Here is a 17,621-nt window from a genome sequence, read left to right on the forward strand (position 1 = left end):
GCAGGTGGAGGTAAGGAAGGTGGTGCAATGCCGCTGGCAGTTGCTTGGCCTTGGGACTACTCAGAGCTTCCTAAAGGGGCTTTCCAAGAGCTGGAGAACTCTTGAGCTTCCTTCCCGTGGAAGGCAGGTGGTGTTTTGGGGTGCTTGTTGACTGTTTAGGAAGTCTTCTGTGTTTTACACACACCTACATCCACTCACCCCACCCTCTTGGTTACCAGAGCCCCGTTATTGATCACTGAAGCTATTCAAAGAAGGAGCCACAAGGGAAATGGGGTTTATTCACTGTCCACCGTCCACTGATGACCAGGACTGGGGACCATGTCTCTTCTGGCCGTTGTCCACCTGCTAGCAAATGCAAAAGTATTTGCTGGATGAGAAAGGACCAAATTCTATAGTTGATTAAACATTGGGTTTGCTGAGTAGACCAATAAAAATGTTGCTGGGGAATACATGTGTGTGGAGCAGAACAATGCCGTGGGATTTAGCTACTGGAAAGTGGCTTATTATTGGATCGACTTCTCCAGCAGCAGGTTTGGCCCTGAACTGTTTAGGTGAGGTTGCATTTGTGGTCAGTGACTCCAGTATTTGGCACTGTTTGGCATGGAGGTTCCATCCTCCCACAGCAAGGTGGGTCTGGCCCCGGTATGTGAAAACATTATTCAATGTTTCCATTTGCTTTTCTTCCCCACAGCAAACAGCGGCACAATAAACTGTGGCGCTCGCACTCAGACAGTGACCTCTCAGACCATCACGAGCCCATCTGCAAGTCTGGGCTGGAGCTGAACAAAAAGGAGATCACCACCTCAGCCGACCAGATCTCGGAGGCCAAGACCAACGACAACCAGCAGCCAATGTCTCCCATCTACTCAGCTGACCTGGACAGGGAGCAGCAGCTCCCAGAGGATGCAAACACAATCGAGGAGATGTGTGTGAAGGAGAGAAGGATCCACCTAGAGTTTACGTGTCGAGACTTCCACGCTGAGCAGATGGAGGACAAGCTGAACCTAAACAATATCAACGGCTGTACGGCAGGATGTTGTGTCAACTCTGTCCCCCCGGATAACTGCCATGCTTCTGAGGCCTTAATGCAACTCAAGCACCCCTTGGAAATGACAGAGTTTCCTGATTTGACAGTGGATGACCTAGAAAAAGATGCCCTTAAGCCCGATATGAACGTGCACTTGGTTCCCATGGAAGAATTCACTTCGTGCTTAAAAGACTTTCCCCAGTCCCCAAACCAAAATTCCCTGAGTCTCCAACAGAATCCCCAGCCCGAAGTGACAGACCTCAGTACAGACAGGATCGATTTCTTCAGTGCTTTGGAGAAATTTGTGGAGCTTTCCCAGGAGAGCCGGTCCCGCACCTGCTCCCATTCCAGACCGGAGGAGCAAGGGAGTGGAAGGAACGGGGTCTCCAGGGTGCCTGTGCTGGAAGTGCCGCCTGCTGCAGATGAGGGTGCAGATGCTCGACGGAGCAGCTCTGGAAACTCTCCTCAGGTGTCGGATGACTCTTCCACAGATGAAGAACAACAAAAGGTTAAAAGAACTTAGTTGATTTTCAGGAACTGCTGCGCGACCGTGTCCGTGGGTAGTTCTCCTGCGGTGAAGTTGCTGCAGAGAGGGGATTTCCTTAGTCCTAGCTTTCACTGAGCAGGGTAGCCGTCTGGGGAGGGATTACTCGATGCTTCCTCTTTCCTTCACTTTTAGATACTTGCCCTCTCCTGCACTTTTTCCTTAAACATCTGCTTACTGGCTGCTGGCAGTGGCGGGGCACTGGCTGAGCCGACCTTGACCTGACCTGCTGTGCTGTTCTCATGAGAAACTTATTTTTGAGTTGTGCATCAGGAGAGCAGATAGGTGGGAGCTGACCCAATGATGCAGCCAAGGCCAGCCAGCATCCCCGACCCGCATGGATATTTATCCGATTTGAGAATCCGCCAAAGAATGGGGCAAAACTGGCACCTTTCCCTGGTTGGGAAGCACCAGCATTGGGATAGTAAATCAAGGCAGATGTAGAGCTTCCACTGATGGAGGAAGAGAATGAGCCTTTCCAGGCCTGGGGTGATGGGATCAGGCACGTCATGGCTTGCTTCTCTCCTGGGTAGAGAGATGTTCCTGACAAAATTTAGTAACCTCTGAATTGAGGTACCTTTCTCTTAGAATTGCTTTCCACCCTGCAGGGCTCTTGCAGGGTTTGATGATGATGTCCGGGGCCATAATTTTCTGGGAGCCTCTCTTATTTAAATTCCACGCTGCATTGCTTGAATCTTTTCCATCTCCATGTGAGGCCGTAAGGCTCTTCCAGATCTAATAGGCCAATGCTCTCTCCAGTGATTTGGCAGAAGGAGCGGCTGTGCGGATCGGGGAGCCTCTCTGGCCGTTTTCCTCTGGGAAACGGGAGCGTTTCAGCGCTCAGTCATTCCTTATGCTGTACTTCTGTTTGCTCCCATACATGAGCAGAATCTTTCACATTTTCAGTTCAAAACTGCACTTCCAGCAGCATTAGGAATTTTTGCTAACTTGACTTTATTTCTTTTTTAAAAAAAGGCTAAATTTCCCTTGGAATTCCTGGCATTTAAATAAACATTCTAAAATCTCAGTCTAGGTGAAAATCCAGGCTGGAATGTGTTAAATGCAGTCCCAGAGACAGTAATGCTTCTACATTAGTGCTCACGGCACTTGTAACCTGTCCCCACACACTGGCACATGTGCTTTTTGTTCCTTTGGGGACGTGCACCCCCATTTCTTCTAAGCTGCTGCCATTTGCTTTGTGTCAGCACAGCTGATCCACTTTATAATTCTCCTGTTTCTGTGTTGCAGGAGGCCCCTGAGCTGCCTAGTGCAGGCCATCTCACGAGATCCCACTCGGAAAATGCCATTTCTGTGAAGGAAATTGTCACAGAGATTGAGTCTATCAACCACGGAGCAGGACCTGCCCAGCAGAAAGAGAGTTCAGCCAACCTCACCCAGACACCAAAGAGGAACACAGTGCACGACCTGCCAGTGGAGGCGATTTGGGCATTGGAAAGGGTTGAACAGAGCGAAGGAGCCTGTGCTGGACACCAGGAAAAGGAGAAAGACCCTCTGCAAGCTGAGCAAGAAGCTACCCCTTCCCTGCAGCCGCCTTCTGGTAAATCAGACCTGGAGGAAAGCAGCCCTGGGGGGGAGCAGCAAGAGCCTCGCAGCTCCATCAGCCCTGAGCCCAAGTGGTGCCCCGGCTCCGTCCGGCGAGCCACCTTGGAGTTCGAGGAGCGCTTGAGACAGGAGCAGGAGCACCAGCACGCATCCCCGGCCTGCATCTTACCCACCCGCAAGAACTCCAGGAACGACTCTCCTGCTGCGGAGCTCCTGCTGCGGGGGAAGAGTGAGGAGCCGCCCCTGGAGCTGGCTCCAGAGGGTGACAAGGTGCAGGGTCCAGGAACTGAGGAGCTGCTGCTGCCTCCCAGGGCAGAGCTGCCTGCACCCCTCGCCTCCCCTGCGCAGGAGTCCCTGCTGGCAGAGCCCAGCCTGGGGCGGGAGGCGACGGCGCAAGAGCACAGGACAGTTGTCTCGTTTGATGGGATGGAGGAGCCATCTCTGCCATCCCTCCTCCCAAAGAGGATTGAAATCATTGAATACACTCCCACGGTCAAGTCTGCAGAGCACCCCAACACAAGCTGTGAGCAGGGCGGGCTGGCCACGGCCATCCCATCTTTAGATGAAAACTTGAACCCTTCCTTGTGCTCGGAGAAGGCACCAACCCGTGTTGGAGCTCTGATGCTGGTAAATCTCTCGCTGCCGGCACACGCGGTACACAAGCAGGCCACCTTCACTGTGGGCAGCCCCAGCGAGGAAGGTGGTGGGGTTTCTACTCACCTCAGCGCTGCTTCCTCCTCTGCCCAGGTGACCTCTACACCTTCAGCCAGCCCAGATCGCTCTTCTTACCCCTACGTAATTCACCTGGAAGGTGTCACTGAGCAAAGCACGAGTACAGACGATGAGCTGGTCACACCGTGCGGCATTGAGGGTGATCCGAATCTCCTGTTCAGGGACAGCCCCAAGCCTCTTTGCAGGGGGGGTGCTGGCACCTCGAGGCAACTGAGCAGTGAGATCGTTACCAGCCAACGTGCTGACAACACGGACCTTCTGGACATCTCTTTCCTGTGCTGCGGCCTCCCTCACAGCTCCAGCAGCCACAGCGTGGAAGGGTGCAGCGACAGCCCTGGGCTGGTCAAGCAGCGAGCGAAGGAAATAGAGGCTCGGATCCGGCACGCGGGACTCACCACACCCTCCCACATGAAACGCTCGGCATCCTTGGCCAAACTGGACTGCCTGGACCTCTCCAAGGATGACCTATCTGAGAGGGAGTCAGCCTCTTCCGATGCCAACCCAGTGCTTCTCACCTGCATTGCCCTCGGTCAGGGTTTTCACAGGGGGGGGTTGGAGAGGGGCTCGGAAAACGTGTGCAGAAAGCATCACCTTTCCTCCCCGGAGCCTGCTAAGCATTTTGTGGAGCAGCTCAGAACAGCCGAGTGCATTGCCCAGAGCAAGCCGGTGGAGAGGCCGCTAGCTCAGTACGCCAAAGAGTGCAGCTCCAGCCAGCCGAGCTTGTTTTCCAGCACGGATCCAACATGGACTAGCTCCGAGGAAGGTCCTCCGCTGCTCCAGGTGCAGGTCCTGGACTCCTTGTCTCCGGCTCGAGGTCTGGCTGTCGCACCCCGGCAGCAGCACGGGAGAACTCACCCTCTGCGGAGGCTCAGAAAGACCAATGACAAAAAGCGGACAACCAATCCCCTCTACAACACGATGTGATCCCGAGCCCTGGGCTGTGATTTCTTACTGAGATCCCGTGGTGTCGCCGTCACGCAAGGGGCAGGTGTAATATAAGGAACATGCACTTTACTGGTTAATTTTATATATATTGTCATTTTACTGTTCCTGGCGCATGTAGGTGTGGGTTGGTTCTTCTGTGTGTGACTCTGACTGCAGGACTGTTTGGGTTTTTTTTAAGTTCTTTAACTCGGATAACCTCAAATGTTCTTTTTTTTTTTTTTTTGTTCATTTGTTTTAAAAGAACACCTTTATCATGCAAAAGTTGATGTTGGCTTGCTTCGGCAAGGTGGAGTTTTGCTTAGAACCAGGTCCTAGTTCCTAACTTGAATTTTTCCCATGCCTCAAAACGGTGCTGGGCGGTGGTGGGGGTGAGAGACCCCGTAAATGTGAAGGCTGTGCCAAGGTCCCTTTGTTTGGCCTTTCTTTTTACTTCTGCAAACTGGAACTCCACGATGCTGGCAGATCGCTCGCAAAGCTGCTGCAGGACAAGCCCCACCCTGGGCCCGGTTCGGCCGGTGCGTCCTCGAAATGGGAGCACGTGGGGGTGAATCCTCCGGATGAACGGGCTCGGAAACCCCTGCGCAGCCTGGTGCCGAGATCGGGGCTCACCTCCTGGTGGGGGTCCTGCAGAGCCCCCCGTTTTGTGGTGCGGTGGGGCAGAGCTGCTCCACCAGCTGCTGAGCTCACCCCTCCGAGCTCACCCCTCCTCGGCTGCCCCAGACCAGTGGGTGAGAGGAGGAGGAGGAGGAGGAGGAGGAGAGCCTGAAAAGCCAGAGTGTTCTTTTAAAACAAATGCCTCATTAGGGTTTTAACCCTCCCGTTACTTGAATACTGCTGTGGGCCTTCCAAGTTCATGGCCATATCATCTGTCCGCTGCCTCCCCTCTGCGCAAAAGCTGTTCTTGTCTCGTGCTGCCTGAGTTTTCCTCTCCCCTCTGCCGCCCTCACGGGCACTTCTGGTCGCTCCCAGACCTTGAGGCTGTTAGAATTGTTACACGACGTGTTGCCCCTGCTGAATGCAAAGCTTTGTCCTCTCTGCTGTCACTCCTAACACTTGACCCGGAGGGAAGATCTTTTCTGGAAGTTTTTTCTTTTTTTTTTGCCTAAATTGTATATATGGTATTTATATAGATTTTTTTTTTGTCGTTTCTATGTTGTTTTTTTTTTTAAAAAAAAGGGCAAGACTGCATTCTGTAAACTGGAAAACAAAACCACCTTACTCAAACTCAGTGCTGTTCATTGTAATCTGCACAAAATGGGAGTGGATTTGACGTAAGCTGTCTTCCCTTTCCAAAAGTGAGCCTCGATACCAGCCTTTGCCAAATGCGTCCCTTCTCCTCCGGTCCTGCGCGAGCCCCCGTTACCCCGCTGCAGGAGGGGGACTGCGTATCTGGCCGTCTCCCTCCCCATCGAAGCTGAGTTTCAGAAGTGCCAGTTGGACGTGGAAAGCCGTCGGCTGCTCCGAGCCATTCTGCAGGTTCCCGTTTCCCCGGAGAACCTGTGTTTGAAGGGTCTGCTCCAAATTTCAGCAAATTATTTTACGGTTCCCGAGCAGTTTGACTAAATGAAAGCTCCTCCTTTCCAGCCATACATATCAGCAAATTTTATGTGTGCTGCAGGAGCGGAGAGGGAGGCACTTGGCCATGACAGGAGAGCTCTGGGTCCTGTCTGTAGTCCCGTGGCCAGTCTGTGGCAGAAGAGCGTGGCCGAGCCGGTGCTTGGCGCTGGCCCAGACCTGCTCTCTGGGCAGGAGCGAAGCGGAGAGAAGATGCAGAATGGCACCAGCTGCTGAAAGCCCAGCACGGAGAGGACACGGTGTGGGAGGAGCAGCAGCCAAGGCCATGCCTAGAAAGCAGCGCTGGTGCTGCAGAACCTTGTGGGCTCCGATGGGACAAGCTTCTCTTGAGCTGGAGGGGAGTGCACGGCACCGGAGCGTCGTGGAGTATTGGGAAGCAGCACGCATCTGCCCTGGGGAAAGGGTGTCAGTAACCCCCCAGCTTGCCCACAGCAGAGGATAGCCTGACAGTTAGGAAGCTAATCCCACCTCGCTGCCCTCCTGTAGCTCCCAGGGATCCTCCCGCAGTGCCTTGCAGAGCCTGCGTGCCCACAGCCCAGCCACAGGGCTGCCAGCATGTTTGTCCTTCTCCAGCAGCGACGGGCATTTCGTCCCTCCCTTTCCGAGGAGCTGGAGCTCTGCTGGGGGGCTGTTGTCACCCGTGCTCACTGCAGGCTGGAGCACAGCCCAAAGGAGCCCAGCAGGGCCCTGTCTTGGGTCAAATAGCACGTTGTCCCCAGCCATTTCAGTCACCAGAAGCCACCCAGGTCCCTGGCCCAGGAGGCCAGATACTTCTTTGGGAACCTGAAAGACATTTGGCTTCTCCTAGCCAGCTCCAGCTGGCTTCGGAGCTGGGCAGGCAGCGGGAAAGGCCAAGTGGCTCGTGTTGTCTGATGAAGGATGATTTCAGTCATCGCCTCCCCCACCAGACCCCACTGCCCACCATTCCTGACTCCAGGACGTCTGCCTGCCCCTCTGCGGGTGGAAGGGATGGGGTGCCACTGAGCTTGCCCTGCGTTGGAGGGAACATGCTTGGCTGGCAACATGTCCTGGTGACAAAGATTTGCTTGGGAGGGGAAAGCCCTGTGTATAATCTCTTCCCTTGAGAAGGGAGGAGGAGGAAGAGGATCAGGTTTCTTGGCCCAGCTTGATCTCAGGAGAAATGCCTTATAGGAAGGCTCTTCCATGCAGACCAGAAAGGCTGCTTCCTTCCAATACTCTGCTGCAGTCTGGGTGCTTCAGCTGGGGAGAACAATGAAGGGGCAGAAGCCCTCGCAGGAAGGTGCTTTACTGTCCACTTGTTCTTGGCTCCAGCCCAGCACAACTGGTTTTTCTCTGGGAAGCCTGTGGACAGGTGGAGGGAGTCAGGGAAGGTGGTTCTCTTGCAGAGTTATGGAGGCCTTGGAGGTCTGGAGGCTCTGACCTGGAGAGCAGAAAGTGGAATGGGCTGGAGGGGCTCTCTGGGGGCCCTGGGTCCTCCTTGGCCAGTGTCTGGGCGATGAAGCCACCAGACCCCTGGCATCGGAATGCTCTACCTGGGAAGGGTTGTCCCTTCTCTGTGCTAGTGGCTCATGAGTGGATGGTGGCTGGCTCCTGGTCCCTGTGGCCACCCTATGAGAGCTGCTTGTGACCCACCAAGCACCGTGGGGAGCAGCACCTCCAGGGCGCTCCGCAGCCGACGAGTCTTGCTGACAGAGGGGGTTTAGGAGAAACGTGGTGTTTTAAGGGCATTTTTGTACAAAGCAACTGTTCTTTCGGTCTCCTGCAAAGGCCTCTCGGAGGACGCTGTAATGTTTACATTGACTCCTGTACAATATCTTGGCCATTGCGTCCCCCCGTGCCCGCCCCGTCTCCAGCTGTACTGTAACGTGTGAGCCTTGCACAAATGGATAGCGTGTGCGTGAAACTGGTTTCTACACTGCGTTCTGTTGCACTCGATGGTGTGTGTGCGTGTGTGTGTGCGTGTGTCCGGTCTGCTTGAGAAGTTGTGACCTGTACACATCTCTTCCCTTTTGGCCCTTTCCCGGGGGCACGGTCCCAGCGGGTGGCAGAAGGGACAGGAGGTGACGCTCACTTGGATGTTAAACGGAGCAGGGATTAGCTCGTCCGTGTCCCTCTGCCAGCAAAGGCCTGGTGGAAGATAACCCACCCCAGCTCTGGCTGCTCCAGGGACCTCCTGGAAGGAGCAAGCCACTGGGAATCAGCATGGGCACCGGGGCACTGTGCCTGCCCGTGGGCTCTGGGAGCCCGGCAGCTCTCCTGGCCCAGCAGCAGGAGGAAGCCATACCCACTGTGGGTCCCCTGCTCCCATTGCAGTGCGTCCTGCCTTAATCTGGTCCTAGCTCCACGCAGGCCCCCACGCTTCTCCCTAAGGGAGAGACCCCCGAGCCTGTGCTGGTGTGGGGCAGTGGCAGGCCGGGCAGAGGGGGCTTGGTCACCCTCCAGCAGTGCCACCAGAGGTGCTACCAGCCCGCCCATGCTGCCAACATCTCTGTTGGCACAAAAGAAGGTGCCAGTGCCTTTTATTTTCCTTTATGGAGATGTGATGTCCGTGCGCTGGTTTGTAGGGATCGCCCCGGGGCCAGGCAGTCCAGCCATACTGTGTGCTGGAGCACGAGTCCTCTGGGATGGCTGACAGTGGAGTTGCAAACCGGGGAGGGCAGCGGTTCTGTCTGCCCCTCCCGGATCTTCCTCGGTGGCTGGGATCGTCCCTTTTCCCCCTAAAGACTTTATGACCGATGTGCTCAGCTGTTTTTAAATGTGAACTTGTGCACTGATGCGCAGATTCAATGTTCTTGTTACCGAATGAATAAAGTTTTATTTTGAAGATGAAACGGGCGTGCTGCCTCCGTTCTGGGATCGGGGCTGGGGCGATGGGTGATCCGTGCTGCTGTTGGAGCACGGGGTGCCAGCGGCGGTCTGGGGAGCCAGAGCGGGATCCTTCCCTCGTGTCCCCTGCGTAGATGGACCCATCCTGCCCCGAGCGAGCTGTGCAGGGGCCGAGGAGCCGTGTGCGTAAGCAGATGCTCTCCCAGCTCCTGCTACGGTTGCAGGGAAGATTCCGGGGGTTGTGTGTGTAAAACTTGGGACGCTGCTGGTGCTTTCCCTACACTGCTGCAGGCAGAGGAGCTGTGGGCAGGGTCCTGGCGTTTAAGCTCCAAGGGGGATGTGAGGCTTTAGCCAGACCCTGGATGAGACCCACCATGGGCTGCCCAGGAGCTGAGCCAAATCCAAGCACCGAGTAACCACAGTGCAAGTGGATCTCTGTGTTGGGAAACAGCCCATCCCAGGTGAGTTGGTTTTGCTCCATCATGTCTCCTGGTGGTGCAAAGGTCTCTGTGGGCTCCCTCTGGCCTTGCGGAGGGGGTACGGAGAGAGCCAAATCCCCCAGAGCTCAGCCTCGTCGTCCCTGCTTGAAGCATCCCACTGGGCCAGGACTGAGCAAGCACCAGGGTGTGGGACCGAGGGTGCAGGGCCATCGCTGTGGAGCATGGTGGGGCTGGCAGGGTCCCTGGGGTGCCCCATCCCTTCCTGCTCCCCCCAGCGCTGGCTGGAGAAGGCCTTCCCGGGGCCTTTTCTCCACTTGCTGTGGATGCAGCTTGGAGCTGGGGAAACAGGGCTCACCCTGTCCCTGAGCTCCAAGGGCAAAGCAAGCCAGGGCCATGGTGGGACGGGGTAGGCAGGGGTGCCTCTGCAGCCCCCTCCCTCCGTGCCACCCCTTTGGCCAGGCAACCAAGGATGTCACCTTTTCCCTGCCTTTTTGCCAGCTGCCCCCCCCGCCCGCCTCAGCCAATGCTCGTCCAGCTCCGCTTGGTGCCCTTGTAGGGTCCAGGGCTTTGCTGCCTTTCCAGGAACCACGGCTCCCCTCCCACAGGTCCCTGAGCCCTACAATCCCTTAATCCCCTTGGGCCAGGGCATCCCTGCGGGGCTGGGCCCTGCTAAATCCCAAATCTGGCTTCTGAATGTGTCTGTAACCATCCCGCCATGCAGGGCCGGGGCTGACATGGGCTCACCCCCGTCGGGTTGCTCCCGGGAGCAGTGAGCCCACAAGGTGCTGTGGGTGTCGGGAGCCCCGTGGTCATGGTCTTTGTGGGGCTGGACTGGTCCCTTGGTGCAGGGGGACCCATCACAGGTCGCAGCCCTGCGGGATGCCCAGCAGCCCTGTGTCCTGCTGCAGCCCTGGGCAGGGGTGACCCCAGGGTGACGGCAGCCTGGGGGTGTCGAGGGCTGACCCTCCCCTCGGTTCCCCCGATGCTCTGGGAAGACGCTGCCTGGCAGGAGAGGACAAAAGGGCTTCTCCTGCCCCCCAGCTCCCCGCCAGCACTGGCCTGAGGAGCTCCCGTGCACCGTGCCGGGGGGCTGTGGGCACCCTCGAGCCCCCCGCTTTTGGGAAGGGAGCGATGGGCGGACCCCACCCCTGCGGGAAGAGCCGGGGGGGGGCCTGGGGTTGGCAGGCCGGGGGCCGGGCAGGGTGCGGGGGCAGGCGGGGCCGGGCCGGGCCCCCCCCCGCCTCCCGGTGCCCGCCGCGGGGGGGCTGTGCCGGCCCCGGCGCCCGGCTCGGCTCAGCTGTTCTCTGCGGCAGCGGCACTGCGCGGTGCCGAGCCCAGCCGCGCCGGGCGGAGCGGAGCGGGGCCGGGCCGAGCCGGGCCGGGCCGCGGGGGAGCGCAGCGGGGCCGGGCCGGGCCGAGCCGGGCGGAGCCGAGCGGGGGGCGCAGCGCCGGGCGCGCCCGCAGCGCGCAGGAGCCGCGGAGCGCAGGTGGGAGCCGGGGCGCGGGCGGGCCGGGGCCGGCGGCGGGCACCGGGACGGAGGGAGGGAGGGGGCGGCGGGGCGCTGGGCTACGGTCCCCCGGGCCCCCCGGCCCCTCGCCCGCCCGCCGCCCGGCAGGAGATGGCTATATTTGGAAAGTGACCTCTGGTCGTTCCCGAGCAGCCGCTGCGGATTCAATTGTGGCAACGTAATGGCACGGCCGGGGAGCGGGGAGCGGGGCTGTCCTGCCTGTATCCTGCCTGCACCTTGCCTGCACCCTGCCTGTATCGCGCCCGTACCCCGCCTGACCCCGCCTGCACGCTGTTAGCACCCCGCCTGCACCCCGCCTGCTCCCTGCTAGCACCCCATCCCACCCCGCCTGCACCCTCCCTGTATCATGGCTGCACCCCGCCTGCACCGTGCTAACACCCTGCCTGCACCCCATCCAACTGTCGTGCCTGCAGACCACTAGCACCCTGCCTGCATCCCGTTCGGCTCTGTCTGCACCCTGCTAGCACCCCACCTGAACTCTGCCTGCACCCCATTCAGCCCTGCCCGTACCCTCTGCCCAACTCTGCTTGCACCCCACCTGCACACTACACAACCCAGCCAGCACCCTACACGCTGCCGGCACCACCCTCAACTCTGCCTGCACCACACGTGCACCTCACCTGCACCCCACACCCTGCCTGCACCCTGCCCAGCCGGCCAGGCTGTCACCCCTTCCCTGGGCACCCCAAGCTTTGCTCCCACTGGTGATGGATGAGGTGTTTGCAAAATACCCAGAGGTTGTCCCCTGCGGAGCCCCCTCACTCCTCACCAGGGCTGGGGACCGTGCCCAGGGCCACAGGGGTGACACTAGTGGTGACAGCACCCAGCTCCTCTCGGTAGCAGGGCTCCGGGCCCCCTCAGCGCCTGGGGATGGTGCTGAAGGGCCGTGGGAACCCCCGGGACACCCAGGGACTGGGCAGATGTGGCTGGGCTCGGTGCTGCACGCGCCCTGGCCAAAAGCCACCGGACGGGACACAGAGGAGCAGATCTGCCCCTACATCTGCCCGCAGCAGCCCCGCAGACTGGGGGCAGTGGTGCCCAGCCCTCTAGGCTGTGGTTTGGTGGCTGGATGCGGCCCCTGGCAATGGCTGAGGCCCCAAAAGAGCACAGGAGAGTTCCTGGGGTGGACGGTTCACGGGAGCCCCAACTCCAGGGGTTTCGGGGTCCCAAGGGGCTCAGTGCCTCCTGGGCAGGTCCCAGGAGCAGCGCAGGCTTGGGATGGAGATGGGTGACTGCGGGTAGCGTGTCTGGCTGTGGCTGAGGGCTGGAGACCCCACGGGGCTGTGCTGAGCAAGGGGGGCTCCTCTGCACCCCTGCATGCCCATGGGGCCGCGTGGCTGTGCCAGATCTGGCCCTCACCTGGAATCACCATCAAGCAGGTGGGCTGGGGGTGCTGAGCAGGTGGCACACTCAGAGCCCTGGGGTGGGGGCCCATGGGGGAGGGCATGGGGTGGCCGACACCAGAGGCACAGCCTCCCTCCTGGGTGCTGGGTCAAGCCAGGTGACCTCGGGCCACTGACACAGGATGAGACACAGGGACAAGCTGCGACCCAGTGTGTGGCACCTCCGTGTCCCCCCCAACTTCCCTCAGCCCCACTTCTCTACTGCAGCTGCTCACGTGCCAAGCCCAGTGCCAGCCGTGGGGCATGGCACAGCCGTGGGCATGGCACAGCCACGGAGCATGGCACAGCTGCGCATCATGGCACAGCCATGTCCCTGCCCAGCTGTCCAGCAGCTCTGGCCATGGGATGCCCATCCCCAGCGCTTGCAGCACCCACACCCCCCTGCACCAGGGCTGCCCCCAGTCCCTGCCACGGGATCAGGGCCACATCAGGCACCATCCTGCACCCTCATTCCCCGCCATCTCTGTGTCCCCACGCTTCCTGCTGTGCCCAGGGTAGGGGGGGTCTCTCGGAGTGTGAGGCCTGAGGGGGCCGAAACCCCTCCATGCTGTGCCAGGGGGGTGTCATGGCATGACCCTGTGCCCCCCAGCCATGAGCCGCCGTGTGGTGCGCCAGAGCAAGTTCCGGCACGTCTTTGGGCAGCCGGTGAAGGCTGACCAGATGTATGAGGACATCCGTGTCTCCAAGGTGACGTGGGACAGTTCCTTCTGTGCCGTCAACCCCAAGTTTGTAGCCATCATCGTGGAGTCCGGTGGTGGGGGGGCCTTCATCGTCCTGCCTCTCGCCAAGGTGAGCAGGGAGGCTGCCGGGGTCTGGCCCCCTGGGATGTCCTGGAGGGGGGACATACTGATGAGCTTTGCTTTTGGGGGGCTGCTGTGGCTCCAGAGCCCCCCAGCTTTGCCCTGACATCCTCATCCTCACGTGGGGGCTCAGAGCAGAGGAAGCGTGGGGCCATTGTTGGCACCTGCGAGGGGTGATGTCCCGAGGGGCAACCAAGATGATGCAGCAAACCTGCGGGTGCTTTCTCCCCAGCCCAAATTCCCCAGGGGCACGCAATGCCCAGGGAGTGCGTCTCAGCAGGGTGGGGGGTCTGCCCTGCCCACCCCAGCAGAGGGGCTGGAGACCCCCTCCTTGCCATTAGAGGGGACACAAAACAACCTCTCCCAGTGCACATCATTCCCCTCCACATCCCTACAGGACCTTGTGCTAAGTGAGCCCTGTTCCCACCGTGTGCCTCAGTTTCCCCCTTCGAGGCAGGTGCAAAGCTCTGGCCACCACCAGGGCCCTCTGCATGCTCCTGCTTGTGCCATGTGGTGGCTGGGCTGGAGCTTGGGGGGCACCTGGCAAGGTCCCTCCCCCGGCTGCTGGGGACTCATCCCAGCACCTCGGCATTGCAGACAGGACGAGTGGACAAGAACCACCCACTGGTGACAGGGCACACGGCACCCGTGCTGGATATCGACTGGTGTCCCCACAACGACAACGTCATCGCCAGCGCCTCCGAGGACACCACCGTCATGGTGAGGGGCCGTACCCCAGGTGGGAGGGGGGCCGGTGGGTGCTGGGGGAGTGGCGTGGAGCATCCCCCCCGCTTCGCCGCCTGCGAAGTGTCACTGGCCTATTTTTAGCCGCGGTGCCATGCGTTTGCGCTGGCGGCGGCTGCTCTCTCCATGATGCAGCAGTTTGTGCTAAATATACCCACCCCAGCGACTCAGCACCCAGGAATAGCTGGGGGGGGTGCTGGGGGCTGCACCCCAGCCGTGCCCCCCGCCCTGCACCCACAAGCACCCCAAGTGCCAGGGATGCACCCCGGGATGTGGGCACTGCTGCCATCCCTGTACCACCATCCCCGCAGCCGGAGCTGGGATTAACGATGAGGTTAATTGGCTCCGAGGCCATCAGCCGCTTAGCACTCAGCTGCAGAGTGATCCCCACTGCCCCACGCCCCGCTCTCTGTCCCCCCCCCAGGTGTGGCAGATCCCCGACTACGTCCCCGTACGCAACATCACGGAGCCGGTGGTGACGCTGGAGGGACACTCCAAGCGGGTGGGCATCATCTCGTGGCACCCCACCGCCCGCAACGTCCTGCTCAGCGCAGGTAAGGGGGTCCCGGCTCACCCTCCCTGGCGTCGGGTGGGATCCATGGGGTGACAATGTCCACCCCGTCGGTCCTCCGCAGGCTGTGACAACCTGGTGATCCTCTGGAACGTGGGCACGGGAGAGATGCTGCTGGCACTGGAGGACATGCACACCGACCTCATCTACAACGTGGGCTGGAACCGCAACGGCAGCCTCCTGGTCACCACCTGCAAGGACAAGAGGGTCCGCGTCATCGACCCCCGCAAGCAGCAGGTCGTGGCGGTGAGTGCCCCCGCCGTGCGTCCCCCCCATCCCGCCGCATCCCCCCCTCCCCGTGCCTGCCTGACCCTACTAACCACCCGCACCCACGCGTCTCTGTCTTTGGTTTTAACCTTCTAACGGCCGGCGTAGGAGAAAGCCAAACCGCATGACGGCGCCCGTCCCATCCGCGCCATCTTCATGGCCGATGGCAAGATCTTCACCACCGGCTTCAGCAAGATGAGCGAGCGGCAGCTGGGCCTTTGGGACCTGGTACGAGACAGCGGCTCCCGCCCGGCCAGCACCGTCCCGGGGACCCCACGGAGCTGGGGATGTGCTGGGTGCCAGGGATGTGCCAGGTGCCAGGGATGCTCTCCAGCAGCGCACGTGCCCCAGGAGCCTCATGCGCTCCCCAGGAGCAGGACTCAGCAGCAGTTGTTGGGGGACAGATCCGGACCCCCCCCATTTTGCCCCCTTCCCATGCCCCGTGCTGACTCTCTCCCCCTCCCCCCAGGAGAGGTTTGCCCCCCACGAAGGGCTGAGGCCCGTTCGGGCCGTCTTCACGCGCGAAGGACACATCTTTACCACGGGCTTTACCAGAATGAGCCAGCGGGAGCTGGGCTTGTGGGACCCGGTAACGAGGCCGCATGGAGTGCTGCCCCGGGAACTTGGCCTCCCCCTGCCCTCGACCCTCTGTCCTCCCCTCCCCACCCCGGGGTGGGGTGCCTGCTGCATTCCCTGCCCCCCCCCCCCCCCTAAAAAATGCCAAGTTCCCAAGTGTGCCGTGCTGTGCCGGGCATGGGGAGGGGACTGAGGAGGGAGGGCAGGGAGTGGGGGCAAGGCAGGCTGGGGGGCTCCCAGTGGTGCAGGTAAGCAGGAGTGGGGCAGGGGGTGCTGGGGGGGGGGCCGTGCCAAGCTGCCTTCCCCAGGGGGTTGTGTACCTGGAGGGGGACGAGCCCCGTCCCTGCAGTGTGCCGTGGCTAATGTGTGTGACTAACCGGGATGGGGGTTTTGGGGCTGCTGCTCACCCCCACCCCCCCACACTCCCCCCGACTCCGTCCCTACAGAAAAACTTTGAGGAGCCCATCGCCCTGCAGGAGATGGACACCAGCAACGGGGTCTTGCTGCCTTTCTACGACCCCGACTCCAGCATTGTCTACCTCTGCGGGAAGGTAACCCCCCTGATGCCCCCATTTCCATGCCACCCTGTCTCTAGGGGTGCTGGGGTTGGCTGACACCCATCCCCACACCCGCAGGGGGACAGCAGCATCCGGTACTTCGAGATCACGGACGAGGCGCCCTACGTGCACTACCTGAACACCTACAGCAGCAAGGAGCCGCAGCGGGGCATGGGCTTCATGCCCAAGCGCGGGCTGGACGTCAGCAAGTGTGAGATCGCCAGGTGAGAGCCGGGGGGGAAGGACACACTGTGGGGAGGTGGAGGGGTCGGTGGTGTTGGCCGGACCCTGCCCACCTCTGTCCTACGCAGGTTCTTCAAGCTGCACGAGCGCAAGTGTGAGCCCATCGTCATGACTGTGCCACGCAAGGTGAGCCCGTGGGAGGGTCCAGGGGGAGATGAGATCGGGGGGGTTCTGGAGGTGGGGGGCACACCCTGTCTTACCGTGGACTCCTTTGCCCCCACAGTCAGACCTCTTCCAGGATGACCTATATCCCGACACACCAGGCCCTGAGCCGGCCCTGGAAGCAGACGAGTGGCTATCAGGGAAGGACGCGGAGCCCATTCTCATCTCGCTGCGGGACGGTTACGTCCCTGTCAAGAACCGGGAGCTGAAGGTGGTCAAGAAGAACATCCTGGACAACAAGCCCCCGCCAAGCTCCCGCCGCAGCCACTCCATCTGTGACCCCGACTTCTCCGTGAGTGTCCTGGGGACATTGCGGCAGGGCTGTCCTCCTACCTGGGGTGAGGTTGGGAGGGTGGCCAGAGAGGACTCCCTGGTGACCCCACATGTGTCCTCCCCCCCCTACAGCGACCAGGCTTGGAGGAGGTGCTGGAGGAGATCCGTGCCCTGAAGGAGATGGTCCAAGTGCAGGAGAAGCGCATCTCCGACCTGGAGAACAAACTCTGCCGGTTCACCAACGGCACGGACTAGCATGGTGGCCACGGCCATGGGCAGGGCGAGGACTACCCTGGCCCCCCCCGGATTAAAGCCGAGTCTCCGCAGAGGGCAGGAGCCCAGAGCCATGTTCTTTCCCCAGGAGCTGAGGCTGCAGGGAGGAGGTCGGACCCTGACACCCCCACACACACTGGCATCAGTCGCATCCTGCTCCCGAGGTGGCACGTCGGCACCCTGCTGCAGCACCTGGGGTGGGGGGTAGTTCCTGCTTCAGTGCCCTCCTCGGAGTCCTGCAAGCTGGGTGCCGGGGAGCTGTCGGGCCCCTCCGGCCAGGATGCGCTTGGGTACGGTGCTATACCCACCCCCAGCACCCCCTTCGCCTCCCCCTGCCCCATCACCCCCTCGGCGGGTGCTCCCAACCAGCTCTTTGCTCCTGGGTCCCCCTTTAATAAAGGGCTCAGCCTCCCCTGGCCGCGGGGTGGGTATTGGGGACGTGGGACCACTGCGCTGGGGGGGCCCTGCCTGCACCCTGCTGCCCGCACGGCCCCGGCGCAGGCAGAGCCCGAGAGAGGCAACCATTAAAGAGCATTTATTGGCGTCGGCCGCGGTCGGAGCTGCTCGGGCTCCCCCGGTCCTGGCCCAG

At 60.6% G+C, this 17,621-nt stretch overlaps 2 protein-coding genes across 10 annotated transcripts in view; both read left to right on the forward strand.

Annotated features, from left to right (window-relative positions):
- The window catches only part of SSH2 (slingshot protein phosphatase 2), a 102,163-nt gene extending 92,971 nt beyond the window's left edge, over positions 1 to 9,192 (forward strand). For all 4 annotated transcript variants that reach the window (XM_086624490.1, XM_086624491.1, XM_086624492.1 and 1 more), the window contains 2 exons: positions 692 to 1,535; positions 2,820 to 9,192. In XM_086624490.1, the coding sequence (XP_086480616.1) occupies positions 692 to 1,535; positions 2,820 to 4,790 (2,815 nt within the window). In that variant the 3' untranslated portion in view covers positions 4,791 to 9,192. The remainder of the gene's footprint in view (positions 1 to 691; positions 1,536 to 2,819) is intronic.
- Positions 9,193 to 13,157: 3,965 nt separating this feature from the next.
- CORO6 (coronin 6) lies at positions 13,158 to 17,014 on the forward strand. 6 transcript variants are annotated; one of them, XM_086624443.1, is made up of 11 exons: positions 13,158 to 13,355; positions 13,964 to 14,086; positions 14,535 to 14,664; positions 14,746 to 14,927; positions 15,057 to 15,176; positions 15,418 to 15,537; positions 15,971 to 16,075; positions 16,160 to 16,305; positions 16,393 to 16,450; positions 16,548 to 16,778; positions 16,892 to 17,014. In XM_086624443.1, the coding sequence occupies exons 1-11, from the start codon at positions 13,158 to 13,160 to the stop codon at positions 17,012 to 17,014; spliced, it is 1,536 nt and encodes a 511-aa protein (XP_086480569.1). The 6 variants fall into 6 exon arrangements, with proteins under 6 accessions (XP_086480569.1, XP_086480571.1, XP_086480570.1 ...); XM_086624445.1 differs by lacking the exon at positions 15,418 to 15,537; XM_086624444.1 differs by lacking the exon at positions 15,057 to 15,176.
- Positions 17,015 to 17,621: the final 607 nt, after the last annotated feature.

This window comes from Tauraco erythrolophus, chromosome 21 (assembly GCF_009769465.1).
Source record: "Tauraco erythrolophus isolate bTauEry1 chromosome 21, bTauEry1.pri, whole genome shotgun sequence".
Classification (NCBI taxonomy): domain Eukaryota; kingdom Metazoa; phylum Chordata; class Aves; order Musophagiformes; family Musophagidae; genus Tauraco; species Tauraco erythrolophus.